Genomic DNA, 15,668 nt, shown 5'->3' with positions numbered 1-15,668 from the left:
AAAATTTGTTCATTTATTTCATTACAAAGAATTTTTTTTTAATAACCATAATCTTATTGAACTCAATAATAAATAAAAAAATGCCTTTGTTAGCAGATTAATGTAAAATCATTGAGTTTATTATACCTCAACTCATTATTTGTTATAATAAGAACGCATTTTTTGTATTTATTACGAAATCTAATTAATCATTGGCTACATATAAGCATTTTATAAAAATTAAAAACTGATTTAGGAAAATGATATTGATTTTTGCTTCGAGTTTTTGGGTAAACGCAGCATTTAAGAGAGACAAAGATATACGAGAATCAACATTGTTCCTTCTCGCTCCCGCATGCTACGTCACTTCACTTGGATGAAACGTAAAAATGTGTTAGTTAGCGGTTGTCATTCGTCTCCTAAAGCCGAAGTTGCCCGAAGTCCAAATCACACCTATGCTGACCAGGCAAAGCTGTGTTTGTACCCCTTCCCTTCAAATTTTCTATACTGCTGCTGGCTAACGACTAACTTCATTTTCGTTGCTGAGGGCTTGATTCTGGCATCACTGCGGCGTGTCACATACATGATTTCTATTTCTTTTTAAATATAATTAGCATTTTTATTTTTAATAAATACGTTTTATTATGCAAAAAATTACTGAGTCTGAATTGTTCACCCTCTTATCCGCCGACTTTTCGATTACTCAAGAAATACGGGCTATCATCCCCCTCAAAAGTACGTCGCATATTAACAAAATTAAAAAATTGTATAAATCGTTTCTTTTCAGAATTGATCCTTTTATCCAGAGATTTTGGCTTAGCATCATTAAGTTGGAGATCATGTATGCATATTGCATATAAGCATAGCAGAAACAACACTGTACTGATTGACCCACCATGTCTGTTTTGCATCACTTTTCCTTGCTTTACATCTTAATAATTAAAATAATCACCTATTTTTAAGAAAAGTGCCTGAGGAATTATAGCCTAAAAATAAATGCAGAAAATTAATCCTTCAATAAATTTGCCTTAAATTCGTCGTACTGTATGCAACGACTGAGAGCTTATAATAAAATATTTTATACTATAGTCAGTAAGTTTTTATTTTTAATATATAAAATATCTATATTATGAAAATTACAGATAGGGTAAAGATAAATGAAACATTTAAAATGGTGATATTTTATGACTATAGTAAACTAGTTCGTACATTGCTACATTTTATAAAAATAATCATCATAAAATATCTTTATTAAAGCAAGCTGATTGAAGCAAGTCAAAGAGGTTGAGAAATGTTATATCATGCATGACTTCTTCATGAAAACATTAAATAAGAATTAATATTGTAACAAATAATAAACAATAATAACTATTTACATAAATGTGAAGGATTGCCCCATAAACTGAAAAAGCATATGCTTATTTATTAATATTCATATTGTAAAATAATATTGAATTTTTTGAAAACAAAAAAATAATAAAATAAATTTTCGAACCTGTAATAATTTTTTGCACAGCTTGTTCGGCCAGTCTTGTTCAGGAGGCCACTCTGGGATGAAAACAAAATCAGCTTCAGAACATATGGCTGTCACCAGAGCCAGATAACTGTAATATTATATATTAAAAACTAGCTTTAAAAGCTTTAGTCAAAACTTAACTTAAACATGTGTAGTTTGTTACATACAGAGTTTCAAGAAATCACCTTACTTCCTCGGATCATTACAACTCCGTAGGGGACCCGGCGTCCCAACTATAATCTTTAACGATTTGAACCTTTACAAGTAGATGCATCAGATTTTCGTAAGCTAATTAATGGTCTTGTGGGTTCCTGATTCCGAAGTGTTATCACTTCTGAAAAATTCGTTGCGGTTGATGCAATATAAAGAAGTTAAAAAAAAATCATTGCCAACCGTAATAAAGTTCAGAGAATAGGAATTTTGGAGTCGCTGAATATACAGGGTGTAACGAAACGACCGCCTTTTCTCGTAACTGAAGGTTCGGGGTGACAAACTGAGTGCAAGTGTAAAATTTGGCTCGAATCGTTCAAGGGGTTTAAAAGTTATTTACATTTTAAAATCACCCTTTTTCAGTCCTTTTCGAACGACTTTGACTGCACAATGGAAAGTGGAGAAAGTGAAAAAACAATTGATGAACACCCCAATAGAATGTAAAAATTATCGATCGCGCGCGATAATACTTTTGCTATTTATTCCATTAATCTGCCTATCAGATCAATTTTAAAAATAGCAAAATCCTTTTCATTACATTTCCAATTCAATTCAGTACGTACAGTTATCATTGACTGAATTTATGGAAAGAGCGAGAAGACGCAATGAAAAGGAAAGTATCAGAAACTAAGATGTTGCGCGAACGCACTGATAATTTAATAGGAAACGCATGAGGGCATTCTCTTTCTACTAACGAAGCTAAAGAGAATGATTCAAAATCAATACATTGATGATAGAGAAAACTAAACTTACCCATTTAATGTTCTCCAAGTTCTTATACATTGAATTTTTCGAAAAAGCTTCAAACTGGCTCTTCGATGATTTCCAGAAAGCACACTATAACTGTTTTTGCATTTAAGCACTCGTGAATTTAAACAAATTAGGTATTAACCTATGTTTCTTCAAAACACTGGTTAATTTGACACTTTTGAACTGTTTGAAGTAGGCTGATTAAGAGTAGTCGAAACGAATTACTTATTATTTTTCCTCTCTGTGTCTCTCTCTCTCTCTCTCTCTTTCTCTTCAGCATACTTCAAACAGTTCAAAAGTGTCAAATTAACCGGTGTTTTGAAGAAACATAGGTTAATACCTAATTTGCTTAAATTCGCGAGTTTTTAAATGCAAAATCAGTGATAGTGTGCTTTCTGGAAATCATCGAGGAGCCAGTTTAAAGCTTTCTTAAAAACTTTGATGTAAAAGAACTTGGAGAACATTAAATGGGTAAGTTTAATTTTCTCTATTATCAATGTATTGATTTCGAATCATTCTCTTTAGCTTCGTTAGTAGAAAGAGAATGTCCTCATGCGTTTCCTATTAAATTATCAGTGTGTTCGCGCAACATCTTAGTTTCTGATACTTTCCTTTTCATTGCGTCTTCTCGCTCTTTCCATAAATTCAGTCAATGATAATTGTACTGAATTGAATTGGAAATGTAATGAAAAGGATTTTGCTATTTTTAAAATTAATCTGATAGCCAGATTAATGGATTAAATAGCAAAAGTATTATCGCGCGCGATCGATAACTTTTACATTCTATTGGGGTGTTCATCAATTGTTTTTTCACTTTCTTAAGGTAGTAGTCTGGTAAATCGACCGGTTTTGTATGGTATTTTTCGGGAATTTTTTTGAGTACCTAAATGAAATGCAAAAAATCTGAAAATCTTATATGTTATTAATACTATATTGAATTATACAATTTTTTTTTTTAATTTTTACAATATTTTATTTAAATTATATGAGGTCAAAGTAGGTGAAAAATAAAAAAACATGTGCTACTGGCCCGTGAGGTATCTCCAGTTTGGGTAATCGGAAACAAAAAAATGCAACGGATTATTGTTCAGTAGGATTGTCATTCTGGCAGGTGCTAGAAAAAATTAATTTGGTTGAAAAATAATAAAATGGCGGACTTCGAAAGAAAAAGATACAATTTTTTAGTGTAAATTGGGCTGTAAATTGAAAAGTAATGAATGAAAAACATTGATTCTAGTAGCTGCCAGAATTACAGATGTGTAGAACAACCTGTAAAAATTTCAGCCCGATCGGTTCAACAGAAAATCTGTTATGCCTCGGGCCGACCGAGAAAACGTGGTTTCGAGAAAAACGCGTTTAAAGTTTGGCTAACAGAACTTTCATCCTCACACCAATCGTCGATCCCCGGTGCGTGCAACAAGCTTTAGGTCTCTTCATACGTGTCAAACGCGGGTATATATGGTTATATTCTTTCGTATATCAAAAGGTATACGAAACTTCAAAGAAATATAAAGGTAATGAGTCATAATAGTGAGGAACAACCGTTAGCAGCTGTCGTGCACCTTACAGCGTTCAATTATGCGGCGCTAGTAGATAGGCTAGGATGGTTCTATGACCGCGTGGCGAGGGGGTCGGGGTCCCGCGGGGACAAGGGAAGTAGGGGAATTGTCCCCTCTCCTCGTGCGCGGTTGTGCGCATGCGCATCGTCCTCCCCCGACGTTAAACTCGTAGGGTACACACGTGACCTCCCCCCCTCTAATGTTAAGCAGTGGACGCCTGAGAGAGAGAGAGAGAGAGAGAGAGAGAGAGAGAGAGATTCCAGCAGAATAAACTCGTAGGGTACACACGTGGTCCCCCTTACGTTTATCCGTACAAGAGAGAGAGCCCCCCCATCCCCCTTACGTTAAGCCATACAAGAGAGAGAGAGAGAGAGTAGTGCGATGATGCGACCTCCCCCCTCTTACGTTAAGCAGTGTACGTCTAAGAGAGAGAGAGAGAGAGAGAATACTCGTAGAGAGCGATCCAGTGATCGCTCCCCCATATTTTTTTTTTTTTTTTTTTTTTCGTAAGTTAGAAAAAAGGGAATCTTTTTTTTTTTTTTTTTTTTTAAATTATAATTTATTGAAGTATTAAAAAGGTTTTATTTACAATGCTTTTTTTTAGAAATTTTTTTTACATTCAATTGCATGATGTATATATTTATGACAAATGCTACACCACTCTGGTAGTGAACAATTGATGCGTAGGTGACCATATTTTGTACAATTTGTACACCAGTAATGTGGTGTGAGATCTATCTGAGGCTCCATTTGCGTAGCCTCAGTTCTTGTAGCAATGGACTCCGTTTGTGTGGCCATATTTTTCACCTGGGACATATTTGAGAAACATTTTGTTATTTTTTTTTTTTTTTTGATATTGTAATAACTATTTTAACAAAGCAAATATACTTACAAAAATCACAAACTCTTCTTCTTCTTCTTCCTCTTCTTCCACCATCTCCTCTTCTTCCACCATCTCCTCTTCTTCCTCCCTCTCCTCTAAAGCAATGGCTGGTAAAAAATAAAAGAAAAAAATTTTTTTTTCGTAATTCTTCGTTTTGAATAATAATAAAAAAAAAAAAATTGGTCAAATAGTGGGATTGTTAACAGTTTTCAAATATATGTGTCGTAAAATTCTTTTATGATTCTATTTATTGAAATAAACAATCTGTATGGATGGGTAGGGTTTTTTTTCTTTAAAAGAAATTAAAATAAGTACTTACAGTTCATGTGCATATTATGATGAAGCATTGCTTCATATTCTTCAAAATAACGATTATGAGAATCGTTAATTCTTTTGATGTAATCAGACATCGATTCTGCTTGATTTTTATCCTCCTCCTCCTCTACTAGATTTATTGTCACTAAACAACGTTCACTTTCCATTTCTTTAATTTTCTACTTTACTATCCGCACTGATGAACGTTCGAGGACTGAATGCAGCCTCTGAAGAAATCCCGTCGAGAGAGAGAGAGAGAGAGAGAGTCTTTATCGTTTGTTTTCAATATGAAATTACATTAGAAGTCCATTCTTTCTTTCTTAAAGGATACACTATACCCTCCCCGTATATAGAGATATCCATAGATATTTTTCCCTATTGTGTTATACTGTGATAAACCTACAGGTCAATCACAATGGAAATTTATCGCAAATAAAAAAAAAATTACCCCTTCCATTATTTCTTTCTTAATTAAGAAGGATACACTATACCCTCTGAATAATCCCCGTATAGTGATATCCATAGATATTTTTTCCTATTGTGTTATACTGTGATAAACCTATAGATCAATCACAATGGAAATTCATCGCAAGTAAAAAAGAAAAAAAATAAACAAAAATTACCCCTTCCAAACATTGCATACGCTTAATATATGACAATATCGTTCATATAAAAAGTCAGTCTGTTAAACGAGAGCTGCATAGTCGTACCACGCGTGCTTAAACTATTAAGAAAAAATAAGTTTGTGTGTGTGTTTGAACGCATTAAAAAGAAACTTGTTTGTTACATAAAAAAGGTAAGGATATTTTTTTTTTTCATTCGATTAGTACATGCATTATTTAATTGAGTTTTTAACTTTAATGAGACTAATCATTTTTTTTTTTTTTTTTTTTTTCATAGAGATAAAAATGAATTTCAATAAAATCAATGAATTGGGAAGCGTCATTCCAAAAAATTTTGTGAAATTAAATAGCTTGACGGAAAATCAAGAGTACGATATTTCCGAAGTGGACAAAATTATGACAAAATATGGAATGAAAATCATTGTAAAGCTGTCAACAACCGATTGGGTATTCTTGCCAGGGAGAATGGCAAAATTGGCGGAAGATACGGAGCAGTTGCAGCACCTACAAAAGGCTGCAGCATCCAATAATTTAATAATGTTATATAAAGGAGGAAAATATCACAACGTGGAATTTAAGTCTAAAGTTTGATAGGTATTTTGTATCAAAAAAATAATGAATAAATTTATTGTTTATTATATATTTATTTAATAAAAATTGTTTTCTTATTTTTTTTTAACTTACATTTCTAACAATATTCGTAAGAGGATTATATTGTACAATTTTATCGTGTATGATTAAACAATAGGCTGTAGTATTATCCGGAATGATTTCCATACACTCGATCTCGAGTTTAACGTCGACCGTGCCGGTTTTTATGGACTCGTTCTGATGCGAGCAGTCGATGACGAAGAGCGGCCCGTACGTCAAAAAGTCCGTATAGTCGAGCATGGGTCTCCCGAGTTTCTCACCAGCGTAATAGGAGGTGAAAAACTTTACATACATGTCGTAGAGGACGGAGTAGCGGGATTTCGTGAAATCAGTGTCGAGACGATCGTACGGATAGGATTCGGAATTCAGATAGAGTTTGACATCGAGGACTTTGCAATGATTAAATCTCAGCACATCCTCGTGCTGATTACTCTTCTTGTTCGTTCTGAACGCCAGAATGACGTATCGCGGCTTCTCCAATTGCGTGGACGCTTTCACGGACCACGTGTGTCGCTGAGACTTGGGCAGAAGGGGATACTCGTAAAGTTCCCAGGCGCGAAAAGCGAGTGACAGACTCTTGTCCTGCTCGACGATACCGAGAAATTGGAGTTTCGTAATTTCGTTCAGAGTCACATGGGGTATTCTCCATTGCACTCGTAGCAGCTTGATCGACGAATCGGTGATTTTCACCGCCGAGTAAATGGCGTTTGTATCGTCGCGCGCGCGAATGAGAACGAGCTCGTGACGCGCGTTAACGACGACTCGCCGATAATCCTCGCAGAATCCCAGCAGCATTTTCAGGGGCACGCAAAAGCTGAAATTCTTAACAGCCGCCTCCTTTTTGAGCCGGTCTCTGGCCGTAGCGACGAACCATCCGGAATGACGTAGACTGGCGCTCTCCTCGGTGCTCAGGGAAACGAGATTCTTCAGAGTGCTGGTAATACCGACGTTTCTGCATCGGTCGATCTCGATACCGTTCAATTCATAACGAATCTCGTCGAAGAGGAAAGCCGCGGAATTGCAGTCGAGCGTAACTGTATCATCGTTGGTGGCGCTCGCGTCACGCGTACCCTCCACCAGCTGGCCCTCGACGTAGAGATAACTCTCGCACGGCAGGAGTATCAAATCTTGCTGCTGTATGGGAATGCGAATCTCGTCGCTGTTCGCCAACGAGGCGTTCGCATACGGATTATAGGCATGCATCTCCATTTTCGTGATGCGATTGTCGTAGGTCAGCGGTGCGGTGACGTTCAAGGGATCTGCCATTGTTCCACTATGTACTACCTTCGCCCAATCTCTTCACGGTGAATCCCAATGATTGTAAAAATTCGATATTTCTTCTCGTTAGCAGGAAGCTCCTCTTGTCGCGATTTTCACTCCGAGCCGGTGTATTCGACTCCACGTAGGACGAACGACTAGCGAACGTTTCAACCAGTTTCACCGCTTTATAATCCTCGCTACTACTTTTGTAAATTAACATTTCTTAATGTGTAATCTTATGGTAATTTCTTCACGTCCAAAGTCTACGAGACGATCGTCCTGATCGAGGATACGTAACGTGAGACGGTCGATTACTCTGACGATGACCGGTAGATAAATGACGGTTTTCGGTGCCTCCGAGATTTTATAGCCCGGTGGTACGCTGGGAAAGAACTCGTGAATAATGTGTCGTGGTCTACCGTTGGTGTACGCACCACCCGCAATGTTGCACTCGATGCGTAGAATATTTGTTTTCACAATGTCCACGGTATCGTCGGATTCAGCCTGGACGTTCGGCTCGATCACGCGATTCGACGAGAAGCCCAGTAGCGAGCCAATGTTATTCGGTTTTCCAAAGTCAATCGAATATTTACAGAATATTTCACTCTTCAGTGTATTGTTATTCGCTCGTAGAAGAATAACGCTGTCAATGTCGTCTTGAATTTCGTGTCTCGCAGAAATTTGAGACTGCAAATACTCATTTATCGCACTCAATTCGTAACAGCCTCTGGGTATCGTCAGTACCTTATCGTTGTCGTAGTAGAACTTATTATTCGTCTCGTCCACATTGGCTATCGAGTTGTACGTTTGCATGTCCACGAGACCGATCTCGTACCGATCGTCTTGCAGATTGATGGGGGGAAAGAAATCTGAATTTAATACTGATTTACGATCCGATAATGTCACGGTGAAAGACATTTTTTTTTCAAAGTATCTGTTCTCGCAGGAATTTCACGCACAACTGACCGCAATTGCTTTTATCGTACGATTGATATCGATCATGATTGTAGTAGATTGTAACGTTAGGGCCAAAGTAACGCACACATTCTTTCGGCGGTTTCAAATTTCCGAAGGAATCAAAGTATAGGACGATGTCGTTACGCTTGACGTAGGCTACCCAGTGGGTACCAGGACCGCATTGATCGTCGAGATTCACGATCGCGCACTCGTTGCACCGCGGCCCGTCTAGCGGCAGAGATGTGCGCATAAAGACTCCACGGAAGTATGGTATGCGTCGGCAGATGAGTGCCAATTGTACGTTACTAGTAGGACCTGAATCCGGGAGAGCATCGCCACGACGAAATTTTCCCTCATTCATTTTCTTCCTCGACCGTTTTTTTGTCGTTTTTTTTTTGTTTTTTTTTTTCCACGGATACCCTCTCCGACGACTCGCTTGTACGGTTTCAGATAAAGACCTCTACCTCTCTCGCGCGACGCTTCCATCGCGCGATTGTGACGTTGCATTTCCCGCAATCGTTCTCTCTCAGCTTTTGCACGGTTTACAGCACTCGCTATACCCGATGCTCCACCTGCCAATGCTCCGACTGCACCTAGTAGTGGAAGTATAGGTATTATACCACCCCGTTTCCTCGGCATTCGAATTCTTCTCTTCCTCGTAATACCAATTTTTTTCTTGTTGTTGTTGTTCTTTTTTTTAGCCGCTACTGCTTTCTTCATCGCAACAATATTATGTAATCCCAAGCCAAGTTTACGCTTAGCATTCATCGATGCCCATACGGCTGCGGCGACCGCGCGTTCACCCAAGGTCGCGTCTCTTGCGTTAATACGTTCACGCGCTCTCCTCGCTAGCACTTTATCGGCCTGATGACGCTCCGGTAGATCCTCGTTGTGCCAATATGCTAAGTCGTGATCGAGGCAGGCCTCGTCCAGCGGATTTATACCACGATCGCCGCGCTCCAATCTTTCGCGAAGTCGAGTGCCGGGTCCGCAATAATTGTAACCGGGCACGTGCAGCTCAAATGGCAATTTTTTCAAGACTTTATTGAAGAACGATCCAGACATTTAGAGCAACTGCTTCTCTTGCTGACAAACGTAACAGTCTTTTATCCGTCTCGGTGGTCCGTCGTGGTGAGTGGTATCAGGTAGATTGTAGTGTTGCAAACAATATTGATATTGCTGCACATCCGAGTCCGCGCGAATGTGCCGAGGTAATCTTTCCCACACACTCGCGATACTGTCTGGAAAGTACTCGAGCAATACGATCTTCGGTATGTGTTCGAGCTGATGATTCGTCAAGTTATGCAGGGAATCGACGACGACTAGCATGAACGCCATCGTAATGGCAACTGACCGAATAGTTCCGTGAATCGCGAAATATAAATGAACGATACGGCTGTTGCCGAAGGTCAATAGCGAGGATGCATTTCGTGAAGCACGTGCCGACTATTCGCGTGACAAATTTGGATGCTCACAATGCTACCGCGCAAATAAAAAAAAAACGTCACGGATCGCTATTACCATCTACGATACGCTGCATAGTTTGCGGTCCGTCGAATTGCGGTAAGACAAACGTGCTGCTGAGCCTCATAGAGAGTCCGCACGGTGTGAGATTCGAGAACCTGTACGTCTACTCGAAATCGCTGCAGCAACCGAAGTATCGATATCTGGAGCAGCTTCTGCAGGAAACGGAGGAAATCGGTTACTTTCAATTTTCCAACAATTGCGAGGTTGTGAACGTCGCGGATGCAAAGCCGAATTCCATTTTCATATTCGACGATGTGGCCAACGACAAGCAGGACAATATAAGGGACTACTTTTGCATGGGTAGACATTCCAACATCGATTGTTTCTACCTCTGTCAGACTTATGCGAAAATACCGAAGCATCTGATACGAGATAACGCAAACTTGCTAATAATATTTAAGCAGGATGGAACTAATCTGAAGCATATTTTCAACGATCACGTCAACAGTGATATGTCGTATGAGAAATTTCTCACATTGTGTTCGACCTGTTGGAGTCGCGATTACGGTTTCCTAGTAATAGACAAGGATAGCTCTCTGAGGAACGGTCGTTATCGCAAAGGTTTCAACGAGTACGCCACGATCGAGTGAACGGTCTTGTCAGGCCGGTAAGGTTTCGACCTTGCCGGTAAGGTTTCGGCCTTGTGAATGTCGATAATCATGCCGGTAAGGTTTCACGATCACGGCCTTGAGTGTCAGTTTGATACTGGAGCGCAGGCTGTTCGGATCACCGTGTCAGGTCGGTTAAAACCCGTGTCGGTTCGGGGAGAATACAGCATCGCAACAGGTCGGTTAAAAACCGTTCAATTCGGGGGAAAGCTGTTTTATACAGCATCGCGATGGATGAAAAATCGCTTCTGAAGAGGATCGCCAAGACGAGCGAGGTGATTCGCGACAAGCATCGTGCCTTGAAATCGGAGAAGGCGATAATGGAGAGCAGTTTGAACGAGACATTCAAGCCGATAGTCGAACCATTGAAGAAACTCGTTTCGCAAACGGAGGATAACACAAATAATAATAATAATAATAGTTCGTTTGTCAAATACAACGATAAATTGAAGAGGGGAGCCTACTTCACATCGACACCGCATAAACGAGCAAAGAATCTTAGTAGTAGTAATATTAGTGAAACTATTACGAATCCATTGGATTTCATGACCGACGACGACGACGACGAGTCTTCTATAACCGATCAACCGTCGCCCGATTCAAAAAAAAGTTTGCTAGAAAAATTAAATGTTGATGAAAAACAGGAACCAGGCTTGTTTCAACATGTCTTTCAACATATTAAATTACATCCGATCCCTGGCAAGTATATTAAATTACTTCTGACTGATAGGGAGAACTTGATTGATCATGCTTTTGGACCTCGTTATGAAGATGATCAACTGACGCTTGGTAAATGTAAATTTGAAATAAGTCATGAGGGAGATATTATTCTCGATAAGAAGTTATACACCGGTACAAGAGGTACTTATGAACTAATTTTCATGAGAGAACCCAATCGAGCCATTATAGAACCCGACGATTTGGAACGATACAAGAGTATTCTCAATCAAACTAAAGCGCATAAACTGTTAAACGATAGTCTAAAACAAATCAAAGGTAATAGAGGTGCAAAATATACAGAAATTATGAAACCATTGCTATTGGGAAAACCTATTTTACCACCTTATCGGTTACCATCAACATCACGCGCAAGAAAATCGTCAACTTCTGACGCGTCAACATCGGGCGCAAGTAAACCGTCTAGCGCAAGTAAACCGTCTAGCGCAAGTAAACCGTCGGGCGCAAGTAAACCGTCAGGCGCAGCATCAACAGCATCGAAAAAAAGGGGTAAAGGACTAATGCGTGTCACCGAGGGACCAATCAACTACGTACATTGGAACGATCCGAATGAATTGATCGAACGTTTGAGACTTTTGATCGCGTCGGTGGCTGCCGGTAATACGAGTCATCACAACGAGATACAGTCGATAATCGAGGAGTTGCGCGAGGAGGATCTCATCGTATAAAGAAAGTTGCACGTTACACTCTTACCTCAGTGTAATATCAACGTCTTTCGGTAGTACGAGGTAAAAAAAAAAAAATTAAATGTCTGATTCCTGCTGTTGTGAAATTTGCATTTGTTTAACATACATCGTAGAATGTTTACTCTCGACATTACGAGTCATCAAAAAGAGGAATAATAGCGAGGAAAAAGAGACTGATTTTTGAAATACAAAGTAGTGCATTTGAAATGTCGATAAATAAATTTGGAATTGGACTGGATGGTGAGAGTAGGAAACACGAACCCAATTTAGAGCATTTACTGCTTGAATTCAAGCAATATCTGACAATGGCATTGAATACACATAATGAACAATTTGAGAAAAAGATGGACCAAATTTTTCAAACAATTTGCGAAAAATTGGATGATAAAGTGAGTAAAAGAGATCTGGAAAGAGCAATACTTAGCAACACTTTTCATTAGGAATTTCGAAAAAAAAAAAAAAAAAAAAAAAATGAGCAAAGAAAAGATACAGTTGGTGGAGGAGCTCCACGCACCGGCGAGAATAAATTTTCCACGCAGAAGAGTCATCGTGCGCGGCTTCGACGATCTCTGGCAGGCCGATCTTGTTGATATGCGCAATTACGTCGATGCGGGTCACCAGTACATTCTCACTGTAATCGATACCCTCTCAAAATACGCTTGGGCGGTGGCATTGAAGACCAAGAGCGGCGGAGAAGTGACGACGGCAATGACGAGAATCCTACTGAAGGACGGCAGATGTCCGAAAAATTTACAGACCGACAACGGCAAGGAGTTTTACAACAGTGACTTTCGGGCGTTGATGAGGAAACGCGGGATAAATCACTACTCGACCTACAGCGTGATGAAAGCGTCGATAGTCGAGCGCTGGAATCGTACGTTGAAGACGGAAATGTGGAAACGATTTACGTTGAACGGTAATTACAAGTGGCGCGCTATGCTGCAAGAGTTGGTGGACGCGTACAATGCGCGAAAGCATCGTACCACGGGAATGCGTCCCGTGGATGTGAAACCCGAGCATGCAGATAAGCTACTCAAGACAGTATACAGTAACATCAAGGTCGCAGGTCGTGCCAAGTTCAAAGTCGGCGATTTCGTACGAATCAGTAAATACAAGCAGATGTTCGCCAAAGGCTACACGCCAAATTGGACGACCGAAATATTCGAGGTGGCGAAAGTGCAGAGTACCAATCCCGCTACGTATCTCCTCAAGGATTCCAGGGGCACGCAACTGTTGGGTGGATTTTACGAATACGAGCTTTCGAAAACCATCAATCCCGATGTGTATCTGGTGGAGAGAGTATTGCGCAGAAAGGGCGAAAAAGTGTTCGTTAAGTGGCTGGGATTCGACAGTACGCACAATTCCTGGATAAATAAGAGCAATGTTTTATAAAAACTTTTATTAAGATGTATCAAAATATAGAATAAATACATAAATAACTAAATAAAGCGAATAAATAAAAACAATAAATAAATTATAATTTTAGACTATAATGTCCCCAGGGTAGAGTCGCCGCGGTGTCGGGTGTAACGAAACGCTTGTCGTCGTACGGACTGAGGGCGACCTTCCGCTGACTGATCGAGAAAACTCGGTGCAGCTTCGATCTTATTAAATTTTGACTGCGAGACTGTACGGTGAAATTGTTCAAACAATCCTTGTAGTCGTCAAATGTTATATTTCTATCGATAACGTAACCTTTGACACCTTTGGCTTTTTTGGTAATTCTCGCACAGTCCTGCACCTTGAAAGTATACATTTTTGCCCTCAGTCCTACGAACTCGGTCATGATACGACCATTGTTCTCGTCCTTCATCAGACCGGGTATCTTTTTGTTGACGCGTGGCAAGTCATACCGATTATCGTCAGGATAATCGCTGGTGTCGAATCGCGCGAGATCGCGTTTCATGACCGAGTAAACGTCGTCGCACTCGACACTGTATATCAGACTGTCCGTGTCGGTATACATCGCTCTACATTTACCGCCGAATGTAGGAAGCATATAGTCATAGTGAAATTCATACAAGCAAATTTTTGAAATATCTAAAATACTCATTCCCACGTAAATGGGTTTATCAAATTTCGCGGACAATTTCGATAATTGAATCGCGACCAAATTCTCCTTGAAAATCGCGAGACTGTGAAAATTCGGTTTGGAAATCAGGCTTTCCGCCCCGTATCTTCCCTCCCACTTGGTTGCGAGCCTCACGTTAACCCTATTCCTCACGTTCTCCATTGTTTTACCGAAAACCGCGTTGTTCATCAATTTGAAGAGATTCTTCTCAAATTCATTGGTGGACGCGGTGCGCAAACGCGTGTTCAGCTCGATGTAATCGCGTAGCCAGGTGGACTGTTGAAACTTTAAACCACGATGTATACGCTTCAGTACCAGTCCATTACGCATACATTGTTGCAGAGCGCGATAATGTATTACGTAACGGGTCTTATCGTTTAAAGTGGCCAGCAGCTTCTCCTGGCTAGCGCCCGGCGGTTTCTCGCGCACCATGCAGAACGGTAGGTCCGCGTGTTTGTCGTGAAGCTCGCGCGGATACTCCAAATCGACCTCCAAAATATAACCCTCGGGATGATCCGTGGGTATAGCGGAGACATCGAGATTGGCAGCGTCCTCGATCCATAGGAATCCATGGGTGGGCAGCGGCTGACACATTGCCCACCCATACAGATTGTTTACGTCGTAATACATGAGATATTTCGACGGTTCCGCCGGATCGTAGTCCCGCATGTACCGATTGTTGGCCCTCTCGTAACGATGGGAGCACTGACTCAAACCACCGCGTATACCGCGCTCTACGAACAGCAACATATCCACGTCCGTGAAAAGCTCCAGCCTGATTCCCGTATGCTTCAACATCGCGTCCCAGGTGAAGCCCGGTAGCGTATAATAATGGGCTGGATCCAACTCATAATTTAGCATGCAACTATCGCGAAAACTTTCGAAAACATCGGCCAACAATAGGACATCGGTCTTCAAGTACAGGTCACTGTACTCCCCAAGTGTGCGCATGTGGAATTTGGTCCATACCTCTACGGCATGATTGTATGCTTCCTCGCTGATATCGCTGTCGGTCAGTCTGTTGTGAAACGACTGGCGCGGTGGTAAAGCCGTCTCTTCCAATCTAGCCGCACTATCTACATAGTCGTAAGGAAAAATACCTTTCCTCGTAAGCAAGTCGAACTGCTCGACGCTCAATTCCGAAAATTGTGACCTCAAATTTGTCAGCTGAGATTCCGCCAAGTACGAGCTCAATTTGTTCAAACTGGAGGCCATAAATTTGAACGAATCGATAAATCTCAACTGTATATTATATTTTCGCAAATATTTGGTAAATGAAATGTATTTTTCCTTATGTACAGGCAGCAGATATACCGATCCCTCGTACAAATTAGC

At 40.3% G+C, this 15,668-nt stretch overlaps 1 protein-coding gene across 8 annotated transcripts in view; it reads right to left on the bottom strand.

Annotated features, from left to right (window-relative positions):
• The window catches only part of Pfk (ATP-dependent 6-phosphofructokinase), a 433,792-nt gene that overhangs the window by 364,537 nt on the left and 53,587 nt on the right, over positions 1-15,668 (bottom strand). The window contains exon 6 of one of the 8 annotated variants that reach the window (XM_066728951.1): positions 1,475-1,583. The exons of the other annotated variants lie outside the window; for them this stretch is intronic. Coding sequence (XP_066585048.1) covers positions 1,475-1,583 — 109 coding nt within the window. The remainder of the gene's footprint in view (positions 1-1,474; positions 1,584-15,668) is intronic. 8 annotated transcript variants of the gene reach the window in all.

Source organism: Prorops nasuta, unplaced genomic scaffold (genome assembly GCF_024137725.1).
Source record: "Prorops nasuta isolate Cenicafe-Biocafe unplaced genomic scaffold, Cenicafe_Pnas_1.2 PNAS00006, whole genome shotgun sequence".
In the NCBI taxonomy this organism is placed as follows: domain Eukaryota; kingdom Metazoa; phylum Arthropoda; class Insecta; order Hymenoptera; family Bethylidae; genus Prorops; species Prorops nasuta.
Note: the sequence above shows the minus strand (reverse complement) of the source record. Positions and strands in the feature narration are given on the sequence as shown.